Source organism: Pelodiscus sinensis, chromosome 11, assembly GCF_049634645.1.
Source record: "Pelodiscus sinensis isolate JC-2024 chromosome 11, ASM4963464v1, whole genome shotgun sequence".
Classification (NCBI taxonomy): domain Eukaryota; kingdom Metazoa; phylum Chordata; order Testudines; family Trionychidae; genus Pelodiscus; species Pelodiscus sinensis.
Window position 1 is genome coordinate 30,901,648 of NC_134721.1, and position 25,695 is coordinate 30,927,342.

The 25,695-nt window shown below is 43.5% G+C and overlaps 1 protein-coding gene across 2 annotated transcripts; it reads right to left on the reverse strand.

The window, feature by feature from the left end:
- Positions 1–25,490, reverse strand: TMEM40 (transmembrane protein 40). 2 transcript variants are annotated; one of them, XM_006129732.4, is made up of 13 exons: positions 25,381–25,490; positions 24,977–25,021; positions 18,783–18,839; positions 15,428–15,567; positions 14,159–14,312; positions 12,370–12,477; positions 10,801–10,902; positions 8,439–8,471; positions 4,984–5,046; positions 4,609–4,680; positions 4,444–4,518; positions 3,597–3,659; positions 1–3,156 (listed from the first exon to the last, which is right to left on the reverse strand). In XM_006129732.4, the coding sequence occupies exons 3-13, from the start codon at positions 18,829–18,831 to the stop codon at positions 3,137–3,139; spliced, it is 879 nt and encodes a 292-aa protein (XP_006129794.2). In that variant the 5' UTR covers positions 18,832–18,839; positions 24,977–25,021; positions 25,381–25,490; the 3' UTR covers positions 1–3,136. The 2 variants fall into 2 exon arrangements, with proteins under 2 accessions (XP_006129794.2, XP_075795032.1); XM_075938917.1 differs by having other exon boundaries at positions 24,977–25,476.
- Positions 25,491–25,695: the final 205 nt, after the last annotated feature.

Sequence of the window (25,695 nt, forward strand, 5' to 3'; positions counted from 1 at the left end):
TAATGAAAACAAGGGTACATTTATTATTCAAGAACAAAGCTTAAAATTATAGAAAATACAAGCATTGGAAATAAATTATTACATATAAACCAAAATCACCACATGCTTTCCTGAGCCTAAACTTAACTCCCAAGATACTTCTCTAGCAGCTACTAGTTAGTTTACTCCAAATGCTAGTTTTACCTGGCATTTTCAGCTAGGGTGGCTCAGTCTTCCCCTACCCCTTTCATAACTCCTCACCAATTGAAGAATAATTGGGGATCATCTGTACCCTAGGCATAGTTTCAAAAGTTCATTGTCTGGCCCCTAAATAGGGTAACCCTTGTTCTTGTTTTTTCCTGCAGCCCCTGCAATCTGTCTGTTTTGCTCAGACAAAATGAGTGTCCATTGCGAACCATACAGCATTCAATTTTCACATGAGAAGCATCTCTTCCTAAGTATATGTGGATTACTCACAGACCCAGGAAATACAACTTTTAGTATATATACAGAACTCCTCACATTTTTCATACATATATCTTATAGTGGTTGTGATGGCCAATGTGACACAGGTTTTCACTAGAGACCTTACATCATGTACTTTGGCAGACTAACGTGTAGATACCAGATCCTGTAACGCTTGTATGCTCCAGTGTTTTGTGCCAGTTGGCATTAGGAAGTCTTTGGGTTACATCCATTAAAAAGCTTTGGGATGAGATTCTGTGCTTTAGCTTTGAAGAGGTGCAACACAGAATTAGTAGCCTGGCACAGTGGTGGGCTAAAGTGCTTTCAGTGACCATTGCAACCTCCTGATTCTGAGCTTTTCGAGGAACAAGAGAGGCCTCCAGTATAATTTCGACAGCCATGGGGATCTAAGGTACGGCAACCTCCTGGGCATATACTATGGACCACAGCACTTCCAGGATCTCTGCAGTGATGCTGTGGCCCTGCCCCTAATGTACCCTGCTACCCTTGGCATGTCCCCTGTGACAGGGTTTATAGGGTGTCCTTGTAAGTGAGCCTGCTGTCTGCCTGTGGGGAGGATATTCTCTTCCAGACAGAATCAGAGCTTTAAGGCTCCTTTTCATCACTCCATCCGTTTTACCGAGCATAAAGGAGTGAGAGTAGAGGAGAGGATCTCACTCTTGTTCTTTGGAAAACATGTTACTGAAAAGCTTGATTATCTATATGCAGTGTTCAAAGACCCACATAGGAGATGCTGCCCATGGACAAATGATCACAGCTCCTGCTTTATGAATTCCAATTCACCTCGCCCGTTGGCCCTGAGTTTGATTAAGCACAGTACAGTAGATTACAATTCTGGCAGAACATTATTTTCAGTATATATACAACAGAGGGAGGATGTAATGTTCCTCTTCTCTGTCGCTATTAAAGACAGCTTACACGAGCTGCATCATGGCCTTCCAGAACAAGGCACTTCTGCAGCAGAAGGAAAGGAAGATGTTCCTTAGCCTTTGTTATGAGAGCAGGATGAAAATGTTCATAATATTCTAATAGAAAAAATGCAAACACCCTGCCTCACAATTAATGTGATTCCTGAATAAAAAACTAAATTAAGCAAAAAAGGTAAATAGGATTAAAAATAAATACATAATTTCTTTTCTCTCTAGTCTCCTGAGCAAAATTGAAAATATAGATCTTTTGTACTTAAAATAGGCTGCATTGGGTTAATATCTTAAGATATGCCTTTTTTCCATTTCGTTCTTTTACTTGTACCTCCCCATGCATTTTTGATGCCTTCATATACTGTCACATACAGTGTTTCTCAACCAGTAGTACCCTTGGGGGTAGTTCCCTTAGGGGTACTCAAGAGAAGTCTGGGGGGTACGTCAACACAACTGAAATTTGGAGAAAACTGAATTTTTGTTTTTAAGTGTTAGTGTTATTATTTTTGTACTTTTTATACCCCAAAATTTAATCACCCGCCCGGCTACGATTAAGTTGTTTAAACAAATGTGCTGAATCATAGGAAAAAAAGTATGTCTGAAAACTAGGGACTGGGGGTAGTTGTGTGTGTGGTGTGTTCTTCAACCAAAAAAAAGGGGGGGGCGTACTTTATAAAAAAAAGTTGAGAAACACTGATGTATAACATTTTAACCACCTTTTTCTGCTGTCTTTAGTGCTTCCCAGTGTTTATAGGCCAACAAATTTTTTTTGGGGGGGAAACTATAAAATGACAAGTGTTCCCAATCTGCAGGGGGTTTTTTATTCTTTTTTCATCAGTCATTTTGTATTTCCTCTAACTACTGTCACAAGAAGAGAAATTAAATTTGCTGTCACTAATAATAATTTTCTACATTTTACCTAAATACTGTGTGTAACATCTCATCTGGCTTTCATTGCATGTAGTCATATTCCAAGCATAGTTTATCAAGGTCTGCTACAATACAGTCATCTAAATCCAAAGTAATTGTACTGTTGGTGCTCAGCTGTGCAAGCAAGCAGCCGAGAGGTTTGGCTGCTTCATGGTTTCACAAGATGGGGAGAAAGCAGAATTTCTGTGTGCCAAGGCTGACTCTTTGAGGAAAGTTGCAAACAAAGTTATTTGAAAACAGCCTTGACTAGTCCACTTGCTCAGATAGCGCTCTTCAAATGCAAGACTCTAGCCAAAGGGAAATCACTCCAATCAGTACTGGTGCTAGTGGGGATGTGTAAGTAGGTGCAACATGAAAAGTAATCCTACCGTGCACCATTGGGGGAGAGAAAGAACCCCACAAAGGTTTCCAGAGACGTTTTAAAACATCAAGGGCCTGATCCAGAGCTCAATGAAATCTATGCAAGCTGTTCCTTAATTTCCATAAGCTTTGGATTACACCTCTCAAGTTGGACTGACATCATTATATTGGGGGGGGGAAATAACATGGTGTGTGTAGTAACCCTTATAGCTTAAAATGCATTTATAAACTTAGCCCCACTCTATTTTGCTTGTATTGAGCCACAAATCATGTCAAAGGAAAGAATGGACATCCTGTACCACAGTTTTTATTCCTGAGTAGAGAATAACTAATTTTATGATTCATGCTTCAATATTTTAGGATAGCCATTAGATTTTTATGACCCTACCATGAAACAGCTTTATTAACTTTAGTACAATCAATCCAGAAACCAAGGACGTGTTGAACTCTCAATCTTCTGTTCAGTCAACTTTTCTAATACCTACATGATGATACAAAAAGCAACAACAAAGGATTGTCAGGAGTATTCCATTCAAATTAACTCTACTGGGCTGACTATTAACCTCCCCAATGCCACATGTCTGGATTTTCATATTTAGACACTAGCTGGAACTTGTACAAAGACCAAAAAGTAGAGAGTTATCCCAGCTCAATCACATTTCTTACTTCTTGACCATGTTTGACTAACTAAAGTCCTCTAAGTTAAGAATGTGAAAATACTCTGCCACTTACAGTTGGGAGAAATGAATTTCTAAATAAATCTGGTTCAAGGAATGAATGACAGTTCACAGTACAATCTTTTAAAAAACAGACATTGCAAGTCATAGATCTAGTTCTTTGGCTCCAATAGAAATGGGGTGCTCTAAGCTAGCTAGGAAATGTGTCTCTAGAGAATAAGACTGAGCAACAATGTGGTGTTACCTGGTATTCTGAATCTCTGAATCAGAGGAATGAAACCCTCAAGGACACTGTGAATTCGATGCACTATTTAAAAACAAAAATACAAGAGTTGTTCAGGACCAGCTAAACCTCAACATAGAAGAAGTGAAATAGAAAAGGACAAGAGATGATTGAAATATATAAACCGTTTCAGTTTGACTATTTAAACTAGGTCATTGTGCAATTCAATTCCTAATCAAATGCTGTAAATAAAGTTGCTTGCTAACAAAACAGTTCCACACATTATGTGTCTTCATATTAAGTAAGTAAAGAAGCTTCTAGTACTCTGTGATGTAACAGGAACTGTTAAGTTTCTATTAACTACTTTCCCACAAAGAAATAATTTGAGGATCTCCCTTTTTCTCCCTTTTTGGTTTTCTTTTAATTATTATTTTAAATAGCAACATTTGAGAGTCTGTTAACTAGAGAGCCATTCCTGCAGGTGTGCTGAACATCTTTAACTGTCCTTTATCTCAGTAGGAGTTGATGTTGTCCAGCATCAGAATCAGACACTGAGTTACTTCCACCTTGCTCTATGTTGTGAGGATAGTATTATTTAACCCATGCTGGAGATGTGTCTGTATCTTCAGGGACCTTGTGAATGGTAAGCAGGGAAAATGAGTCAGTATCTCATTCCAGATGTCAGAGACCAATTCATTGCCAAATATGGCATGGAATTCTGGATGTGGGGGAGGATTATATGATATTTTACATAATCTCAGTCATTCACATTTTTCTATATCTAGTTTTTACATGATCATTTAAACTGCACTTCTCAGGTACTGATAGAAAGCTAGTTGTTTTCTGAGGAACCATAAAATACACTTACCAAAGCCAAAATATATTCCAGTAATTTCTAGAGAAGCAAAGATGACAAAACCAAGACCAAGGGAAACGATCCAATCTAAAGAGAATAAAATAAATGTACGTATTTGGTTTTGCTCTTGTCTTCCAAAATACAATAATTGATCCTTATACTTAAGTCCTGTTTTACCTTTGTAGTTGTAAAAGCTAATTAGTACGGCTCCAATGGCAAAACAAAGAATGACAAAATGAAAGAATAGATCTGAAATAAAAAAGAACATATCACTAAAATCGTCATACATTTACAGCAATAGCAGTTACAGTAAATCAGTTCTTTTCCCATCTCAGCCACATTTTGTAGTTCTACCAGACTCAAGTGAGAAGCATTGTGCATAACTTGAAGCATAAGTAGCCTGAAATAACTTCAAAATGATTAGTCATATGCTTAAAGTTACACACCTGCTTAAGCCCCTTGTTGAACTGAAGCCAAAGCCCTCTGGTCAGTTTTTTCTTTGGCCCAAGATTCTCTAGGCTTGGGATCAGCTAAATAAAAGAAGATTCTTACCATTTTTCCGTATTCTTATCCACTGTCTTTGACATTTCTGAAGGTAAGTAGCCTTTTCACAAGCTAGAGGAAAGTGACACCACTGTTAGTACAACTGTAAGTCTAAAAAAGATGTTTTGAGGGGTTGTTTTCTGAATTGAATTTTGTTTTGAAAAGTATTGTAATATTGGTCCCAGGAAAGACAAACAACTGCTTTTCAAAAAAAATTAGTGATTATATAAAGATGTATCAAAACCCCAAAGCAAAATAGAACTTTTAACTGTGAGGATTTAGAAGGAGCTATATTATCATGCCACATGAATTAGGAAAACAATAGTTCTCGGCTACAGCTACACTGCTGTTTTTTTGCAGAAGAGGATATGTAAATCACGCTCGCATTTGCAAATCTTCTGATTCTTTTTGCAGCAGAGGTTTTTCCAATAAAAAGCCCTGTGTAGAAGGGGCCATTTGTCGGGGGGAAAAACCCTCTTTCACAAGACCCTGTAAACCTTGATTTAAGAGAATTAAGGGGTCTTGCAAAAGAGGTTTTTTTTCTGATAAATATCCCTGTCTACATGGGACTTTTTATTGGAAAAACCTCTTCCGCAAAAAGAATCAGAAGAAGATATGCAAAAGCGAGCACAATTTGCATATCCTATTCCTCAAGGCAGTGTAGCCATAGCTTTAAGAAGCAGACATTCCTCTGGCCCTCAACACTCCAGCTTATCAAGCTGGACACTGATGATGTGTCTCAGGTCTCTGCTGAGATCCAGGTAAACCAGAATTTTGGCTAATAAGGCATTTCAAATTGAGCTTGAAGGACTTTAGTCTGTTTTCTAGGGCCACAGATACTATAGTGGAATAAACAAAAAATACGCATTATAAAGATGTGAATAGAAGCTGTTGAAGTCCAATGATTAAGGGTGTGACAAATACCATAAAATCTCGAGCTTAATGAGCACTGATGTATAATGCACACCCTGACTTTGGAATCTTAGCATAATGAAAAAATCTGAACTCCTATGTATAACGCGCCCCAGGGTTTGAAGCCAGTGAGCCTAGCAACCCCACAACTTCTGCCAACAGGTGGCTGTCCCGCAGCCAGGAGCCGAGCCGCCAGCACCAAGCCCGCTTCCTGGAGGCGGCCCTGGGCTGCAGGAGAGTGGGAGGGAAGGACACGTCGCTCCCACCTGCAGGCTCGCCCGAGAGGTTTGGACTGCACCGTCTGTTCCCTTCCTGGTGCTCGCTGAGCTCACACCTGCCACAGGGACCCCTGGGCGCAACCTGAAGGAGCACCAGGGAGGCAGTGGTGGTGCCACCAGCTCCTCACTGCAGCGGGAAAGCTTCCAGGTGCAGCCTGAAGGAGCACTGCGCAGGCAGTGAGCCAGGGCGCTGCCAAAATAAAACTTTAAAAAATAACACCTATATATAATGCGCATCCCGACTTTGACCCAAAAAAAGTCAGAAAAAAAGGGCGCATTATACTCGAGATTTTACAGTATGGCATCTTCCTACAATAACCTGGACAAACCCTATTGAATTGTGAAATCTGACTTAAGTTTAAATATCTCAGGAGTTGCTTGTATGAAAACTGCAAAATGTGTATGCATTAGTGTGGGACTGTAAGTAACGCCTCTAGGAAGAATAGTGCTGTGCACTTCAAAGAACTGTTTGGACCCATGTGAACCTTTAAAGTGAAGTGGGTTTCCCAGGAAATCCCTGGGGGAAGTATCTTAAAATATAATCCTAGTTTTGCAACTTCCCAGCCTTTTGAAGCTTTGCAAAAGGGCCCTTTTGGCTGCTGATCACCTTTTACACGAGGACACAATCAGAGACGGAATTGTATAAAGAACTACTTCTCTGACTCATGGTGGGTTGGGGGAGTGTGCTTGTTCTCCGGTAAGGTGGTTATAAACTTGAAACCATAGGTAAACCCAGGGGAGGGATCTGAAAGATCTGCTAGAACTCTAGTTCAAGTTGGGGTGATCTCTAGTAAGCTTATTAGCATTTGTGTAGATTCTTTTATTGTTTTAATATGGTTTTCTCTGCAATTCTTCCACCTTAAGAATAAATGTGCTTGCTCAGAAAAAAAATGCTGTTTATAACCTCTGGGGAAGGAAAACAAAATTGGCCTGCTGGAGCAGTCTGACTTGCTGGGGAATTCACAATGGAAACAGGGAACTTTACAGCCTAAAAATACCCTGGTTCTCCTCCAGTAAGAGGTAACCGCTGCGGAGCTAGTCTTAAAAGGGGGTGCTCAGCCTGGATCATGTAGGTCAATACAGGTGCAGTCCCTACGTAAAAGAATACATGGACACAAATCACATATCAGGAATGGCAATATACAAAAACCTGTAGGAGAACACTTCAATCTCCCTGGACACACAGTAGCAGATTTAAAGGTAGCCATCTGGCAGCAAAAAACCTTTTCTATATAGAAATTTGGCAAGGATTACCAAAATTCACTGAGAGATACTGTTCTTGTGTTAGGCCGGGACTGAAAGAAATCAGAAAGGGATGGACATTTTACCATATTTCTAGCCAAACTTTGAAATCAAGTTTTGAAGAGTTTTTTTTCTTTTCCTATTTATTGATCATTTGTTAATTTTACTCATAGTTATACAAATTACTGATAACAGAACAATTGTATAAAACAGTAATTTTGGTTCATATGGGTTTTCACTGTGGGTTTGGAGATCAGATAGTTCTCCAATACCCAAAGGTTCATTACTGAAATCTACTGTATATTTGAGACAATTTGTCTGTGCATCTATCTATGTGTCTGTTTTTCTGTTCAAGAACTCCTCTTAAAAGGTAAGAGTTAAAACCACCAAATTCAGTATACAGCTTCCGCTTATCATAACTTATAAAAATGTAAGAGTTTGCTTGTGCCGGGAAAATGGGATGTGCCTAGAATGGTATTGTTCTAGTAAAACCATACAGAAAAGAGAATCACTGGGTTGGATTGGGGTCACCCCCCCCCACTTCTTGTCTGGGATTGCCCCAGTCCTGGGCCTCCCACCACCCAGGTGCTTTTTATATCTCTCCCACCCAATTCATGCAGGATTATTCCCCTTTGTCAGGGAGCCAGGGGAAAGTGCACAGTTTGCTGCATTCCCCACTCTGGCTGGGGAGTGCAGGGGGCACACGAAGTGGGACCTGTCTCAGAGGGGACACATGCAGTCCTCCCCCGGCTGTGCCTCCTGAAGCTGCAGTGGCCATGGAGAGGTGCTTCTCATCTGGCCCCAAGCTACTGTAGTGAGAAAAGGCTGGGGTGGCCCTCTTCCCACAGGGCAGCTTGCAAACTGAACCCCTCCTCCCCAGCACCACCTCAGAGCAATGATTCAAATGAAGAAAATCAAACATTGAGTTAAGGACCTGGTAAATCTTCTAGTACAATATGCATGAAAGAGAAAGCACACATATTCTAGGCTAGGGAAAACAGAGCTTCTTTGTTGCTTTTTTTATATATTTACCCACAGCAGGTGCATTTTCTCTTCTTGCAATCTCTGAAAAGCAACAAAACATTAGGACTTAGACCCTTGTAGCATAAAACAATAATCAATTAATGTCATACCCTTCGAGAAAACTCACGTGCCTATTTACAACATTTAGAAACAATGGGCCTTTTGTCAACAGCTGGTTGTACAAGAGACTATTCCCCACCATTATCCCAGGGACAAACAGCAATAGTGACTCAAAACAGAAAAAAGTCGCTGAAAAGGGCATCTCATTGGGCTGTCCACATCAGATGATGGAGCAAGTGAGAGACCAGGTCCCTCCAGCACCCCAGGAATTCAACACTAGGAACAGGTAGCAAGATCATTTTGGCTATTCACAATTGCTCTGACTACTGCTGTCTTTAAGGTGGCTGAGTCCCAATCAATTTAGAGATTTATAATTCATCCCCACTCTCATAATTGTCACTGGAAGTCAGTGCAGCTCAGCATGGAGTACAGGTGTTACGTGTATGTATCGACCTAACTAGCATATAAGGTTGGCAGCAGTGTTCAGTATCAATCAAATATTTCCCATGACCCCCGGGCTAGTCCTGCACACAAGTTGTCTAGCCTGGAAATTACCAAAGTGTGAGTAACTGGTGATGTCAACATAAACATAAGAATGGCCGTACTGGGTCAGACCAAAGGTCCATCTAGTCCAGTATCCTGTTTGCTGATAGTGGCCAATACCAGATGCCCCAGAGAGAGGGATCTCAACAGGTAATCCTCACATGATCCCTCCCCTGTCTCCCACTTCCAGAGAAACAGAGGCTAGGGACACCATTCCTACCTATCCTGACTAATAGCCATTGATGGACCAAATCTCTATGAATCTATCTAGCTCTTTTTCTGTTAAGGCTCTAGCCTTCAATGCATCCTCTGGCAAGGAGTTCCACAGGTTGACTGTCCACATCTGAGGAAAAAAGGCTGCATCTCCAGCCCCACCAAAGATACTGTGGATAAGGTTCAGGGGGAGTGGTCAGATGTGCTTATTCCCTCTTTACTTTCTAGACCAGCCAGGTATCTTACCCAGTCCTGCTAACAATGAATCGCTCTCGAAGGACTCCCTCCTAGAACCACTTTTTCCTTGCCTCAAAAGGCAGCAGCATCTTCTGTCCTCAAGCCCCTTCCAAATATTTCAATAAAAGTGAGTGGCTGAGCAGGCATTTTCCCAAAATGGCCAAGCCGCCTCTCCAGCGCACAGAACCTGGTTGCTAAGTGACTCAAGTGACAAATCTGCCCAAGGAGCAGGAAGGATGAAGTGGAGAATGCATGAGGGCAATCAACTCTGCCACTGCAGTATCCCTAGTGCGACAGCAGGGGGCACACAGGCCTTTAGTAAGGTTAATGCTCTTGCTGCCGCATTTCAAACCATGGTGAATGGAATTAGGCTAGGCTAGCAACGCCTCTACCTGGATTTTCATTGGCTTTTGTCCAGGATCCTATTTCAGCCAAGTTTTTCAGTGTATGGATGCAGCAGGGTCTGGGGAGGGGAGGAGGAAACGGCACTGAGTATCATCACCTTACTGAAAACAAGCTCCAAGCAGCTCTCAGCCTCGTGGCCACATTGACCAAGGGAGTCAAACAACAGGATGGAGCTAAGGGAAATGCCACATGCGAGTGTCCTGGGGCAGAATGAATTGTCCTTCATAATCACTAGATCCCTCCTTAAAAGGAATGAACAGAACTATTGTATATGGAGTCCATCTGCTCCTGGCTGGTCTAACACACGAGTCACTATCCCCTTGTCAGCTCTACAAAAGGCAGCTGAAAGATGTCATAAAAATCAGCATCGACCTTTGACATCCGTCAACTACCACAGAGCTAACTAACAGCACAGAACCCTGAGAGCCAGGACTGGTGGCTGTACACAAACGCTATGGGAATGTGGGAAAGTTGGCCACACCCATGATAAGTGGATATCCAGGTAACTAAAATCATGTTGGACCATGGATGTTGCCAGACCAGAGACTGCCAGACTAGAGAAGTTCAACCTATATTCTCATCAGGCTTAATGAAAAATATTTTAGCAACACCAGAACAACTGGCACAAACATTTTGTTTTGGCCATACTGTCATAAAAACCATTCGGATATGGTTTGGAAGTCCTGGCCCGTGTAAACACCTTGTTTCTGCGCTGTCTTTAGAGATGCTGGCATGGCATAGAAAGATCAGCAATATCTGTCTGAATACAGCAGAAAGTTGCAGTAATAGGGTCTGTGTTTTTTCACACCACTGTATAAAGAACTACTTCTAAAATACAATTCACTTGGCTCGAGCTGTTAGAAAGTTAATTATAATAGAGGTCCCTATGGGAAAGAAAAACTTATTTGCATACCACTTCCATCTTGATTTTCATGGTCTTGGTCTTCCTGACTTTGCTTATGAGAAATTGGCTTAACTGTTGCCACAGAGACTTTTTTCTTGCCAGCACTGGTTGCTAATAAGGAAAAAAATTATAGTGAAGTACTACACAGCGTTAGCAGCTTCTTCTGTATGTCCCTTAAACTACTTTATGAGGTGCCTTTGCACAGGTTTCAGAACACACCATGAACACCGTTCAGAGTGCAGGCAAATAAACATTCACTTGGTGAGAAATCTGAGAAAAGTCACTATTGTTATGCACTGAAATGTATCTTTCTGGAAGGAATGTGCATTGATACACCAATAAATCACTTTCCTCACAATACCTTTTTAAGCTGCTAAAACCTCTTACTTATTTGTGATGGGATGCTCACCCACACCAGATTGGAAGAGGTTAATTGGAGGCCTGGTGAACCTACCACACCTTATCCCAGAAAGAAGCAGAGGAGGAAAATCCTTCTAGCAGCCTAGGGAAACTCTGCAGGAAGCAGCCACTTGGAAGGAAGCTGCATGAAGCAGCCAGTCAGGGCCCAGCAGGCTAATACAGAAAGAGGGGCAGGGCAGTTGTTGTGGGAGCCCAAGAAATGAGGATTGTACTCCCAGCAGGTTGCAGCAGAGGTAGCACCTTAGAGAGAGTAGTTGTTGGCAGGTGCTGGGGGAGGTGGGGGATCAAGGGGCAGTTCCTAGCTAGCTGCTGAGATTTGCTGTCTGAATGTCCTGAAAAGAGGGTGAAGAAGTTACTGGAGTTATAGGGAAGTGGCCCAGAGAACTGAGGCAGCATAGAAGGAAATTAAGGAGATGCAGCAGGAGGTGGCTGTCTGCAGGGTCCCTGTGTTGAGACTCACAGCAGTGGACAGGGACCCCCATTCACCATTGTGGAGGTGGCCAAGTGGTACCCATCACAGATGGTGATGTGACCAGAGCCATGGCCGTGTTATGAAGTGGATGCTGCGGGACTTGGACTGAGGTAGGTCTGTAGATGGAGAGGATGACAAGAGAGGCACCACCTGGGTGCGCTGGGTGGCAGAGCTAATCCCCATGACGGTTAGTAGGAAGAGCTGCTGCAGTGAGTGGGCCCCATCACGCCCCTCATGAGAGAAATCTTTAGAGAGGACTGAATAATAGAGGCAGGTTTGTTTTCTCTGTGGAAGGAATTAGAGGAATATTCTCTTCCTCAGCAGCTTGCCTCTACTTCCTTCCACAACCATAGTGCCAGCTTCTTATCTCTTCCCTTCCACTTGCTGACCTTTCATCCTTCCACCCTAAGTCCCAGAGTTGTTGAGCTGTTCGTTGTGCCCATAGTGACTAGCAATATTCACATACCACCTCTCCACTGACAGCTACTATTTTGCACCTGATGAATCTAAAGATGTTGATTTTTTTACATCTCCATTTTGCATAGTTTCTTATTTCAGAGCCTGTTGAATCCCTGCAGAAATCGCACAGGATTCTGTTGTATAAATCTGAGCCTTTAGTCAGACTACCAACTGATTTTTTTTAACCACTAAATTCAAAGCAAAAGCAAGACAATATTTCCTTGTACCTCGTGGTTGTGTTTCTGTGGGCTCCCACGATGTCCTTTCAGCCTCACTTTCTTCCTGTGAGAATCTGAAGATTTTTTCCAATTCATTAAGTAGTTTCAGTTTTTCATCTGTTAAAATATGGACACATTGGAAACTAATATTTAAGGTCTTCCTACTTTACAGCCATGCATTATTAATAATGGAGCTCCTCCAGGAAAATCAAATCTTAACTTTTTTTCCTTTCTAGTATACATACATCACTACATAAGGGAAAGCATGACCTAAACAAGTGTTCAAATGCTATCTTGACAATTAAAAAAAAATGTTTAAAATGCTGTTTTGGTAGAAGCCCAAGACATCTTATCATGGACTTTACCATGTCCATGCTTTAAATTCCCATGAAAATTCACACTGTCAGACGCAAACACAAGTAGAACAAGAGGGGTGGTTTTGCTGAAAGGCTTAATTGTTCACCAACTTCTGGGCTGCTATTTTCCCATTATAATTTTGATCTAATTGTGCTGTATCATCACCACTTCTTGTAGCCATAAGACAGAGAGCTAAATGTTGTGCTTGCTAAACCATACTGGGTTCTGAGAATTGGGTTGTAGGCATATGAAAAATGTTTCCAGAGAAAATTTTCCAAAGAAATTGGCAGTCACTGGTGCATTTTTGGTAATTCTTCATGGGTTTAAAGGTAATGTTGCACAGAGATCCTGAACAAGGCCCCATGTATCCGATTACCATTATTTATTTGTATTAGTGTAAAGCCAAGGATCAGGATGCCATTGCGCTAGGCACTATATAAACACAAAACAAAAAGACAGCCCCAGCCGCACGAGCCTCCTTCTGTTGTGATGTGGGTTTTCGGGGAGTGTGGGAAATACCATCAATTTCACCCTTTTTGAATGTTTAATAATCAGGACATAATTATTCTGGAACAGCTATTTTGGTACATTTCTAAGTGTAACTACACTGGATCAGTCCCTCCTATATGTTCCTAACAGAGGGGAGTGAAATAGGTTCAGCAAAAGCCAAAACTACTGGCAATTTGTGTTCTTTCATAACTCATTACAGATTTGAATGTGGGCTTATGTCTCACATGTTTTGCCATGTTTTGTAAGCTTTTGGCTCAAAAATAGACCCTTTTGCCATTCAAAGAAACCTGTCCCAAACAAAGCCAGGCTTTCAGATTCAGAGATCAACACTCCAGATTCTGTACATTTCCTATTCAAAATTAGCCATGTTATCAAATGAGACAAGGCAGACAGACTGACCATATAGACAATGGTAAAAACACATGTATGTGAAATTTTGCTACAACGTTTCCACAAGTTAGGCCAGCTGTCAGCCCAATGCAGCAGCTCAGTGCACTGCAGATTTGATCAGTTGGCCAGCTGCAGTTTTTGTGAGAGTTGTTTTTTGCTCTGATTAATCTAATCAGTATGTGTGTGTGTGGTGGGGGAGGGAATGGGGGACACGGGATGACTCTGATGTCAATTTGGCATAGCTGCTTTGACTTTGCCACTAGGTGAGGCTCTTGACCCAAAGTGGTTAATACCTTTTTCCACAGAAACCCTGCAAAGTAGAGTAAGTACAGTCGCCATCTCTCTAAATAGCTTCTATCTGGCACTTTCTCTATTCACTTTACTGTAATCCACTTCTGTTCCCTTCCCAGCACATGTCAGTGTTTTGAAATAAAACCAAAGTCCTGGTCTGGCTGTAGCCATTTTTAACAAAACAGAGCGATTACGCCTTGCCTACACACTAGACTTGGTCTGGAAGGATGTGCAGACAATTAATACTCACCATTTTTCTTGGAGCTGGGCAACTGACTGTAGGCGGATCGATCTTTCATCTTTAGCAGCAGGTAAAGCACAACCATTGCATTCTCTCCTTTTTCCCCTACGGTCTTCAAGGAGGCTGCACGTTCATCAGCTGTGTTTATGCCTCTGTTAAGGAGCTGAAAGAAATGTAAGTTACTCTTCCAACAGGCCTAGTAATAAAACCAAGCACTTACTGTTAAAGTGCTTTATAAGCATCAGCCAACACACCTTGAGAAAACACAGGAATACCCTTATTTACAGCAGAGGAAACGTGGTGTGTCCAAGACCAAACCTGGGATTAGCACTCAGAGGAGCTTGGCTTCCAGTCCAGTGTTCAGACCATACTGCTTTTGCCAGGCTACCGAACAAGCACTCAATGTGGCATGGTGCCAGAAGTGATGCATGGGAGGGGCATACATGGTCATATGCCCCTCCTTAAAATGCCAAGGGGGGCCAGGGCTCAGCAGCAAAGCTGGAAGGGAAGAGGCGGGGCTACCAGAGTCTTTTCTCTTCTGGTTCTGACCATGCTGCCTGCCTGGGATGCTGCCCAATGCAGGGCAGGGCAGGGCAGTGGCTGCACTCTCTCACACAGCTGCTATGCTGCACTGGGCACTGGCCCAGGCAGGCAGTGTGGTCAGAGACTGCCTGGGAGACTGCACAGTGAACAGCCCCCTCTCCCAACAGGTAATGTGCCATGGGGAGGGGATGGAGAGAATGTGAGGTGCCCAAACTGGGGACAAGAAAAAGTCACTGGGGGGCATGTGGAAAGGTCATGTTTCCCTCCCACAGCTGGTACCCCCTTTATGACCCTCCCACTGGCCACCCCTGCATGGCACAATAGCATTAAACTTGTCATCCTACTCGGTGGCTGAGTCACTGGACTGGAAAAGTATTGAGCAAGTTTCTGGAATGGACATGTGACCATTTGAATAGCTTTCCAGGCTACCTTATAAGGTCACCATTAGTGCTCTTGCTTTAAAGAAAACAGGTGAATAGATACCGAGAACTACACTGGGGAGCTAACATTTCTGAAGGTTAATTTTGTCTCAGTTGTAGCAATGAAAGTAAATCCACACTTTGGGCTTGATTCTGACTTTAACACAAAGGCCCTTTTTTGCAACTGTGCATAAATGAAGATCAGGCTCTATATTTTATCCTCCCAAAGAAGGGTGGACAAGCAAATCCATGCAGCCAATAAGGAAATAATATTTTACAAAGAACAAAAGAAAATGAGGTTTCCTTAGTAACTTACATTGTGGGATTCTTCAATGGTCAGACAGGCTGGGTTAACGGTGGCTAAACATTTTATTAACAACTCCCAGAAGGACTGGTTCATTGCCTCAGATGTTTCCAGGTAATCAGCATCAGCTGTAAAAGCTTTCTGAAAAATGTCTGGAGGAAAGATATTTGTACAATTAAGAAGAGTGCACACAGGGCAGTCTTGTGATGAGGTTTTACCGTCATGCTCTTACATAGCTTTGGTAATGGACAGGTCCCTGTAGTGTGCTTGGCTTCTAGGGAAAGGAGTAACATGGAAGGCATTTCTTTATGTCTTTTCCTCAGCCTCTCCTCATAAGTCCTCCACTGGAGTCTCTCCAACGTGACCTAAAAAAATGCCTGGTTTGCCCAAACTCAACAAGAGAATCTCATAAGTTGCTAACACAGTCTTAGCACCTTTGTAATGCCATTGTTCCCTTGGAGGAAGAAGAGGAAATACCTTTTTTAAGCTACAGGCTGTGACAGGGACAGAGTGGGTATCAAAAGGTACTGGTGTGAATCTGCTAATCAGGCAGTACTGTCTGAACGCATCAACCCACTTAGGCTATGTCTACACTACAGGATTCTTGCGCAAGAGCACGTCCACGCCTCAAAGCGCATCGCAAAGGTGACGTGCTTTTGCGCAAGAGAGCGTCCACACTGCCTGGACACTCTATGGGTTTTCCCATATGGGTTTCTTGTGCAAGAAACCCCTCTGGAGCATCCACACTTGCCTTTTCGCGCAATAGCTGTAGAAGAATGTCTTGTAGAAGGAGGTTTACCTACACCGGCAAAAGCCTTCTATTCTGCCGTTTTACTGCTGATTTACTTGCGCAAAAGCACATTTGAGGTGGGGACACTCTGCAGGTTTTTGCGCAAAAAGGTTGCAACGTAGATATAGCCTGAGGGTACATCTAGACTGCAATTAGACACCCACGACTGTCCTGTCAGCTGAGACAGGCTGCAGGGCTGTTTCCTTGTGATGGAGGCATTCTGGCTTCGGCTGCAGTCAGACCCACAAATGGGGAGAGATGGGGCAACTACCCCAGGGCCTGGTGCTTGAAAAGGGCCTGGGGCTCCTGGACGCCACTGCCACCACTGCAGCAATGGTGGCAGCCAGAGCTCTGGGCCTTTTAAATCATCACTGGAGCACTGAAGGGCTGGCGGATGGCGTAGCTAGCCCCAGCCCTGCCCCTTCCGTCTGAGGCCCCACCACTTCCAGGAGCACAGAGCTGCCCCCCACCAGGCCCAGGGGCTGACAGAACTGCAGTCCAAGCTCTGGCATCCTCTTACCTCACAGGGTCCTAGAAACCAAGCTCCAGCTTGAGTCTAAACATGGACACTTCAGTGAAACAGCCCCAGAGCCTGAGGTTCAGGAGCCTGATTCAGCTCGCATGTGCAAGCCACAGGATTCTAATGGCAGTGGAAACATCCCCGGTGGGTAGGAAGGGTTGAGCTCAGAATAGTAAGGGAGCAAAGTCAGATTAAAGCAAGCCCCTGACTGTTGAGCTGCATTTGTGGCATATGCAGTAGGAGTGATTCTGATTTCTGGGCACTGAACCCTCAGTTAGGGTTGCCAGATGGTTTCAGAAAAAAATACCGGAAAAAAAAAGCCAGGAAAAAGTTTGTTGAGGAACCCCCCTCCCCCGCCCCCGCCCCTGCCCCTGCCCCCGCACCATCACCACCAATGTGGCCCCTTTAAAAACTGTGTGGTGAGGCTTTTTGGCCCTAACAGGCTACCAACGGCCACCTTGCCTCCCTGCACCCGGCTGGACAGCTCCCTGGTAAGCATTAGGGTTGCCAGGCTGCCTCCATATTGAGCCAGACAGCCTGGGATTTTTGCCTCCTGGCTGGAAAAAAATCAGAAAGTACTGGACATTTTAGATGTCTGGTATTTTCTAATTTTTTTTTACCAGATAGGAGGCGAAAATACCGAACTAGCCGGTTCAGTACTGGACACCTGGCAACTCTACCCTCAATATAACCATGTTCCTGCCTATCTGTAAGGGAATGGCAGCTAAAGGATCCGGGATGGATGATTTGTCCAGATGACACAACACACTCTTGATTTCGCTCATGGGGATTTAATGTTTATTCGTTCATTGTCTGTTCTTGTTCTTAATCTCTTTGTAGTTTGGCGATGTAACACAATGGGTGACTTCATGGACTTTGTGTCTTAGCAGTGCAACATGCCCCAAAAATGGAGGGCAGAGGTGACCGTCAGTTGTCTCTGAGTTCCGGGGACTGTGCAGAAAAGGACCTGGGGATTACAGTGAATGAGAGGCTGGATATGAGTCAACAGTGTGCCCTTGTAGCCAAATATGCCAACAGCATATTGGGGTGCATTAGTAGGAGCACTGCCAGCAGATCTAGGGAAGTGATTATTCCCCTTTATTTGGCACTGGTGAAGCCACATCTGGAGTATTATGTCCAATACTACTCCCCTCCCCCATTACAGAGAGGATGTGGAGGCACTGGAGAGAGTCCAGTGGAGGGCAACAAAAAGGATGAGAGGGCTGGAGCGCATGACTTACAAGGAGAGGCTGAGGGATTTGGGCTTATTTAGTCTACAGAAGAGAAGAGTAAGGGGGGATTTGATAGCAGAATTCAACGAGTTGAAGGGGGTTCCAAAGAGGATGGAGAGAGTCTGTTCTCAGTGGTGACAGATGACAGAATGAGGTGCAATGGTCTCAAGTTGCAATGGGGGAGGTCTAGGTTGGATATTAGGAAAAACCTTTTCACTAGAAGGGTATGTCTAGAGTACATGCCTCGTCGACAGAGGCATGTAAAATAGGCTACCCGACATAGTCAATGAAGCGGGGATTTAAATATCCCTGGCTTCATTAAAATAAAAATGGCCGCCACACTGTGCCGGCTCAACTGATCGTCAGCACAGCACGGAAGTCAAGATGCAGATCAGTCGAGAGGGGAAGCCTTTGTCGACCATTCCCGTATGCCTCGTAGAACGAGGTTTACAGGAGCGGTTGATAAAGGATTCCCCCGTCGACCAATCCATGTCTTGACTGCCACGCTGTGCCGATGATCAGCTGACCTGGCACAGCATGGCGGCCATTTTTATTTTAATGAAGCCGGGGATATTGGTGTTAATGCCAAAATAGAAGTTAAAAAAATCAGAAGAGAAACTAGAATAAATGCAAGCAGCTCAGCCTGAAGTGGTGCCCATCTGCTGCCTGACACATGAACCTTCCGTGTGTTACAGTGTTTTCCAAATGGTGATGGATCAAAGCATATTTTCAGAGGGACCAAGTTCTGCAGCACAACAAAAGCTGGGAGATAGGTTGTGATGTGACAGTGATCAGACCTTGGCCTCCATGTTTCCCTTCCCTTACCTTGTTGCTTTTTGGTGAGAACTGGAAGGGAGAAGCTGAAGTTTTCCATTGCTGTGTCTGTAAAAACAGAGTTTTAAAATAAGCTTAAGCTTCTCTGTGCTCTCCCCAATGGGCATCGATGGGGACACAGAGCATGTCGTTACAGCACTTGGAATTCTGACATCACTCATACATTACATTCCTGCAGCCCTCACTTAGGCAAAACTCCCTTTGAATCAATGGGCGTTCACATGAGTGAGCACAGCTGGATTATGCCATGGGCATTATGAAAGAACTAGTGTATTATCCTGAGTAAAAATAAAAGAATTCTGAATCATAGAAGTTTTTGTTGCTATTGTAAAAATATTTAATTATTTGTCATAAGTGTGTGTAACTTAATGATAATTGCTCACTCATTAAATCTTCATTTGAGAGTCCTCATTCCTTAAACTGGAAATAGGGCAGATCGGGGGGATATGGGAAACTCTGTTAATATTTTCAGGAGGTTAATGTCATGGAGGTGAACTGAAATTATTTAAGTCGTGAAATAAAACATTTATTTAATTTGCCAGATTTACCCCCACCCCCAGATTAAGAGTTCTATGTATTTTCCTGTATTAATGAACAAGAAACTATGTGTTGGAAAAGCCTCAGGTTGAATCCTTGCTTAGCCATATATTTACCATGTGGCCTTCAGCATGTCAGTATGTCTAGACTGGCGGGTTTTTCCAGGATACATCCAGGGAATGCGTTTGCTCTTCCGCTTTTTTTGCAGAAGAGCCAACGCACTCTTTTGGGAAGCCCTGTATACCTTGTTCTACAAGGAATAAAGGCTCTGCCGAAAGAGGAGGCTTTTCCTCCATTTGGCCCCGTTTACGCAATTTGAATAGCTTTTTCTGAGAAAAGAGTGTAGTCTAGACTTAGCCTAACCCACTTTAAGACTAACCCTAAAATAATACTTACCTCTCAAGTGTCTGCACAAACTAATTAGTTAACGATTTGTGAAGTGCTTTCAAGTTATTATTCCAGCTAATGATACTATGAGTTTCCAGAGAAGAACAGAGATTTCGAGAAATGCAGCTGTGCTCTGTTTAACAGTAGAAACTGGCTCAGTGAAAATATAGAGCCCTGAACTCTGGCTGCACAGGTTTCAGTTTGCTTTAGGTCACATGTAACATCAATTTTTAATCAGAGTACCCAACTGATTTTTATTCCCTGTTCACAATAGATAGGCCTGTTAGCCTGACACTACCTAGACAAGACCCAGTTTTCAGTTGCTTATAACTTTACCAAACTGAAATTTTCCATACCAAGTGTCTGTCCCCAGTTGAAGTTTTTTTGAAAATTGCAGCCATAACAGTTTAGCCCTTTCTTAGAACAATGGTAGGAGAAATACATAATTTTGCCCATATTAAAAAATTCTGGCAACCATTTCTTTGGGACAGAGACTTGAAACTCGGCAGAAATGTGCCTTTTATTGTCCTAAAAATTGCTACATGGATTTGGCCAAGTTAGATGCCTTTGAAAAATTATAGTTTGCACCTGCTCAGTAGAGACATCAGAATGTAGCAAATAAAATCTCTGATGAGTCCATCCACTCTGAGTGTGCTCAAACCTCTCACAGGTTTCAGTAGTGACCAGATGCCCACACAGTGACTGAGCATGCTCCAGCCCAAGGCTACACTGGTGAAGCTGTAATGGGCTGTTGTGGGCCAAGATGGGGCTGTGCATGGGAACTGAGAGCAGGAAGTCAGTCTCTTCAGTGTGCTCAGTGAATTCCCCTGAAGGCAACCAGGTAGCATGGAGGAGGAAGCAGTATGAGTAGAATGCAGAGGGGATCCAGGAAGGGAGAGGAATGGACTTGCAGCAAGGAGTCTGGTGAGACTGGGAAGGGAGAGAGGAAAGAAACTGGGCCTGGCTGGGAAAGGACTCTGCACCTGGAAGCTGGAGGGAGGGAAGGACCTGAGGCAAGGTTTTGTGGGAAAAAGAATATGTGATCAAGTCATTTTTTATATATGGGGAAGCATTAAGTTTGCACAGGTAACCTTCATTTTGGTATTTCCTAACATCTGAGCACTTAACCTTGCAAGGTAGTATTACTTTAATATAGTTCTTTGTGTGCAACAGTCTCTCAGATTAGAAAAGAAGTAAATACTTACACATTAAATAATTAATTATTGTTTTTTACTACAATGGGCGTGATTTCAATTCACAGTAGTATCAAGCAGGAGTGAATGGACTAGTGAGAGGCAGAACTGATATTTTGCAGAAACACTGCTTTTAATCAAGGTGGAATATTTTTCACTTTAAATAATGGCATTTTTATGCTGATGTATAATTCAGAGTATTTAATTTTGTCAAATTGAATTGAAATACTTATGGGTGCTGGAACAATTTGTATAGTGGTGGTGCTGAGAGCCACTGACCTAAAGGCTACGTCTACACTGGCCCCTTTTCCGGAAGGGGCATGTAAATTTCATGAGTCGTAGTAGGGAAATGCGCGGGGGATTTAAATATCCCCCGCGGCATTTAAATAAAAATGTCCGCCGCTTTTTTCCGGCTTTTAAAAAAGCCGGAAAAGAGCGTCTACACTGGCCCCGATCCTCCGGAAAAAGCGCCCTTTTCCGGAGGCTCTTATTCCTACTTTGAAGTCACAGTTATAATTGATAAAATAGCTGCTAGACTATTCAGGTAGGAATAAGAGCCTCCGGAAAAGGGCGCTTTTTCCGGAGGATCGGGGCCAGTGTAGATGCTCTTTTCCGGCTTTTTTAAAAGCCGGAAAAAAGCGGCGGACATTTTTATTTAAATGCCGCGGGGGATATTTAAATCCCCCGCGCATTTCCCTACTACGACTCATGAAATTTACATGCCCCTTCCGGAAAAGGGGCCAGTGTAGACGTAGCCAAGCTGTGTAAACTCTGTATATAATGGACACAAAGTCAGGGGATACTGTAGCTCTAATTCCAGCACCTATGGAAATACTAGGGGAGAAAAGGGGGGAAATTATTTAAAATAAGTTTTATCTCCCTTCTTGTGAGTCTGGGGATTTGGATATTTAATAACACACACTGTTAATTCAGTGAATGTTTATAGTCTGCAAAAAACATTACAGGCAGGGATCTTTCCTGCAATTTTCAGCCTGAAGTGAAACTTGGGTCACAGGGATGGGAGTTTAGCCAGTATATGCTTTAATGGGCTAATGCCTTTATTGTGTCTAATATATTTGGTACATTAGACAAAATACACTTTTGGTGCCACTCCCTATTCCAGGTACAGGCAGTCCCCGGGTTACGTACAAGATAGGGACTGTAGGTTTGTTCTTAAGTTGAATCTGTATGTAAGTCGGAACTGGCGTCCAGATTCAGCCGCTGCTGAAACTGACCACCACTTCTGACTTACATACAGATTCAACTTAAGAACCCCAAGCTTCCCCAAGTCAGCTGCTGCTGAAACTGATCAGCGCTGATTCCAGGAAGCCTGGGGCAGAGCAACTCTGCCTCGGGCTTCCTGTAGTCAGCACTGGTCAGTTTCAGCAGCGGCTGACTTGGGGACGCCTGGGGCAGAGCAGCTGGGGTGCTGCTGGGTTGGTCCAGTAGTGCCCAGAGCGGCGCTGCAGGACCAATCGGCAGCGCCCGAGCTGCTCTGCTCCAGGGTCCAAAACAAAAGCCTGGTCTGCTGGGGGGGGGGGCACACTAGCTGCGCCCCCTCCCCCCCAGCAGACCAGGGACACCGGGAGCAGAGCCGCAGCGGCAGCGGGGTGCCGCGCCTCTGAGGCTTTGCTCTGGCAAAGTCTCAGATGCGCGGGACCCCCCGCGGCTGTGGCTTCAGTCCGGGTGCCTGTGGTCTGCTGGGGACGGTCCCCAGCAGACCACAGGCACCTGGACTGAAGCGGCAGCAGCGGGCGGGTTCCTGCGCTTCTGAGGCTTTGCCAGAGCAAAGCCTCAGAAGCGCGGGGAACCCGCCTGGTGCCCCTGGTCTGCTGGAGACGGTCTCCAGCAGACCAGGGGCACAAGAGCAGCTTATGAACGGGGCTTTCTCGCCCCGGAGCTCGCAGGTAGCAATCCGCTATCTCGACCTCCGGGGCGAGAAAGCCCCATTCGTAAGTGCGGATCCGACATAAGTCGGATCCGCGTAAGTCGGGGGCTGCCTGTATATTACAACACTCCTTAAGATTATTAGCATACATGAGATTGAAAAGAACATTGCTTCACCCCATTGACTGTGTCCTTCTGCAAAGGACTGGAAAGAAGAATAAATATGCTGCGGATTCCTGAGCTGTGCCCTGATAAGGCCTAATCAATCCTTGCCCTTTAGTGCAGGGATTTTCAAAGGAGTGGAAAGGAATCAGGCACTTAACTTCCATTTAATTTCAATAGGATGTGAGCAGTCCCCTTGTGTTCTTTGATAGTAAGTCTAAATCGGGACAGGCATTAAGCAGCCTTTATTTATACTTTATTTACTTACACATCCACAGATCCGGCCACTCACAGCTACCATTGGCCGCGGTTCACCCTTCCTGGCCAATGGGAGCTGTGGGAAGTTCACAGGCTGGGCCACTGCTTCCTGTAGCTCCCACTGACTGGGAATGGCAAACCACAGCCAATGGGAGCTACAAGTGGCCATACCTGCAGGCGCACAAGTAAATAAAGCATCTGTCAGCCAACCATGTCCAATCCATGGACTGCTTATTGCCCACCCTTGGTCTAAACACACAAATAATTACTTATTTGTTGTTAATTATTATTATTTTATTCTTCTTCCATGGAAAAGTCCATCCCCTGTAACTGTAAATTTCTGAGACCTGTATTAGTAGATTAGACACAGGAATGACAAGATTATATTGGCATTTCAGGTGTGATATTTGTTGAGGGGGAATGTTGGGACATGCATAATAGTTCTGATCTCGTGATGTAAATCAGAACGTAATGTCTCTGAAGTCTGTTTAGAATTACACTAGAGTAAAATTTGTATGAGATTAGAGTCAGGCCTCTGATGAGGCCTTTTTGTTTGGAGTTAAGAAACCATGTAAACAGCTGCCTGGGGAAGCCATTTGCAGCTCACAAGTTTAATTGATCCCACAAAACCCAAGAACTATGCTTTCTGATCTTGAGTGCCATCTATGGGCACTGTCTCTATTAAATGTCCATTTACACATGCAAAGACATACAGCAGTGATTCTCAACCAGAGCATACGTGTACAACTGAGATTTTCCAGGGGGTTCATCAGCTCATCTAGGTATTTGCCCAGTTTTAGAACAGGCTACATAAAAAGCACTAGTGAAGTCATTACAGACCAAAACTTTACAGATACAGGGGACTTCTTTCTATGACTCTATATATTATCCACTGAAATGCAGGTACAATATTTATATACCAATTGTTTTATTTTGCAATTATATGGTCAACATGAAACACTGCAATTTTTCAGTAAAAATGTGCTATGACATTTTTGTATTTTATGTCTGATTTTGTAAGTAAGTAGTTTTTTAAACTAGTTAAAACGTGGAGTATGCAATACAAATCAGCCCCCTGAAAGGGATAGAGTAGTTCAGAAAGGCTGGGTGCCTCTGGTGTACAGCAGTCCTTTAACAGTCTCTGTTTATGTAGCCATATTCTTGTGTTGTGTGTGTCTACATTGTTGTTTTCAAAAAGCTAAAGACTAAGGTGGCTTTTTAAAAAAAAAAAAAAAACTTTAGAGGACTTAATGCAGCCCCATAGAACTCACATTTATAACTGGAGAAAAATTAAAGCAAAAAACTTCTCACTTATTTAAGCTATTGTCTATCTCTTCACTACAGTGATAATTATTTTAAAATGACACATCAGAGGGATTCAGAGGGGTAGCTGAGTTAGTCTATAACAGGAAAAACTTAAAAAAACAACAAATAGACTGGTAGTACCTTAAAGATTAACAAAACATGTAGATGGTATCATGAGCTTTTGTGGGCATAGCCCACTTCAGATGACAGGAGTGTCATCAGAGGGAGTCAGATAATAACCAACTTTTTAGGTGATTGATTTTTAGACCCAATCCATTTAATATTGTCCTTTAAATCACAAAGATTGCTACCATGTCAATTCAGTTCCCAGAGGAAAATAAATAAACACATTGTTTCTATATCACAGTTAGAAGCAGCAGCCTACAACAATATCAAAAAAGAACCAAATCAAAAATCCTCAGATGTAACTTTATTCTCTATGTGCTTGGCATTTACCTGCTCTTCTGCCGGCACTGCTGCTTCAAAGGTGAACCGTCCCGTCTGAAAGGCAGAGAGGGGTGTTTGTGACAGGAGCCTGGGCCTGGCAGAGAGATAGTGACTAGATGTCTGAGTGAGTTAGTCACGTGTCTTGGGTTGGTTGTTGCATGAAGGGGCTGTGAAATCACAGTCCTGATGGGGATGACATACGGTGCTGCTCCCTTAGGTTGCCTGACTCACCAACGCAGGAATGGTTTCATTTCCTCCTCCAGGCTGTGAGCGCCTTACATAAGTTTTACCCCAAACACCGGGGAGTGAATGTGGAACTTCCACCAACTCCGGGAGTCTCCTGATTTCGATGAAAGGAGGTGGTGGGGCCTCGGGCCCATGAATCAGTCAGGCATAAATGCAGCCCACCTCACCTGATGAGTCTGGGTGATGGTTGCAGCAGCAGCAGCAGCAGCTTCTATTTTCTGGTTGCCTCATAAAGAGCAGAGAGGAAATGACATCTCAATACTTTCCAGTTTTGTTTTGCAAGTTCAGTTACAAGGGGATTGTTTTTGTGGGAGGAGACAGGAGAGGAGGAGGAAGCTACATGCTGCTGCAGCTTCCGTCACCCCTTTGACATACCCAGAGACAATTTTCTCATGGGCAGAAGTCATTCCAATGGAGATACTGAATAGACGAGCCGTTGCTTTACTGCGTCATTCCATGCAGCTGGCCAGATGTGCTGGGTA

Coding starts and splice junctions, on each gene's coding strand:
- TMEM40 (XM_006129732.4), bottom strand. CDS start 18,831: ATGGAAAACTTCAGCTTCTCCCTTCCAGTTCTCACCAAAAAGCAACAA. Junction 5,047..8,438: donor AGAAAATGCACCTGCTGTGG/GTAAATATATAA, acceptor ACTTTCCTCTAG/CTTGTGAAAAGGCTACTTAC. Junction 4,681..4,983: donor GATAAGAATACGGAAAAATG/GTAAGAATCTTC, acceptor TTTTTATTTCAG/ATCTATTCTTTCATTTTGTC.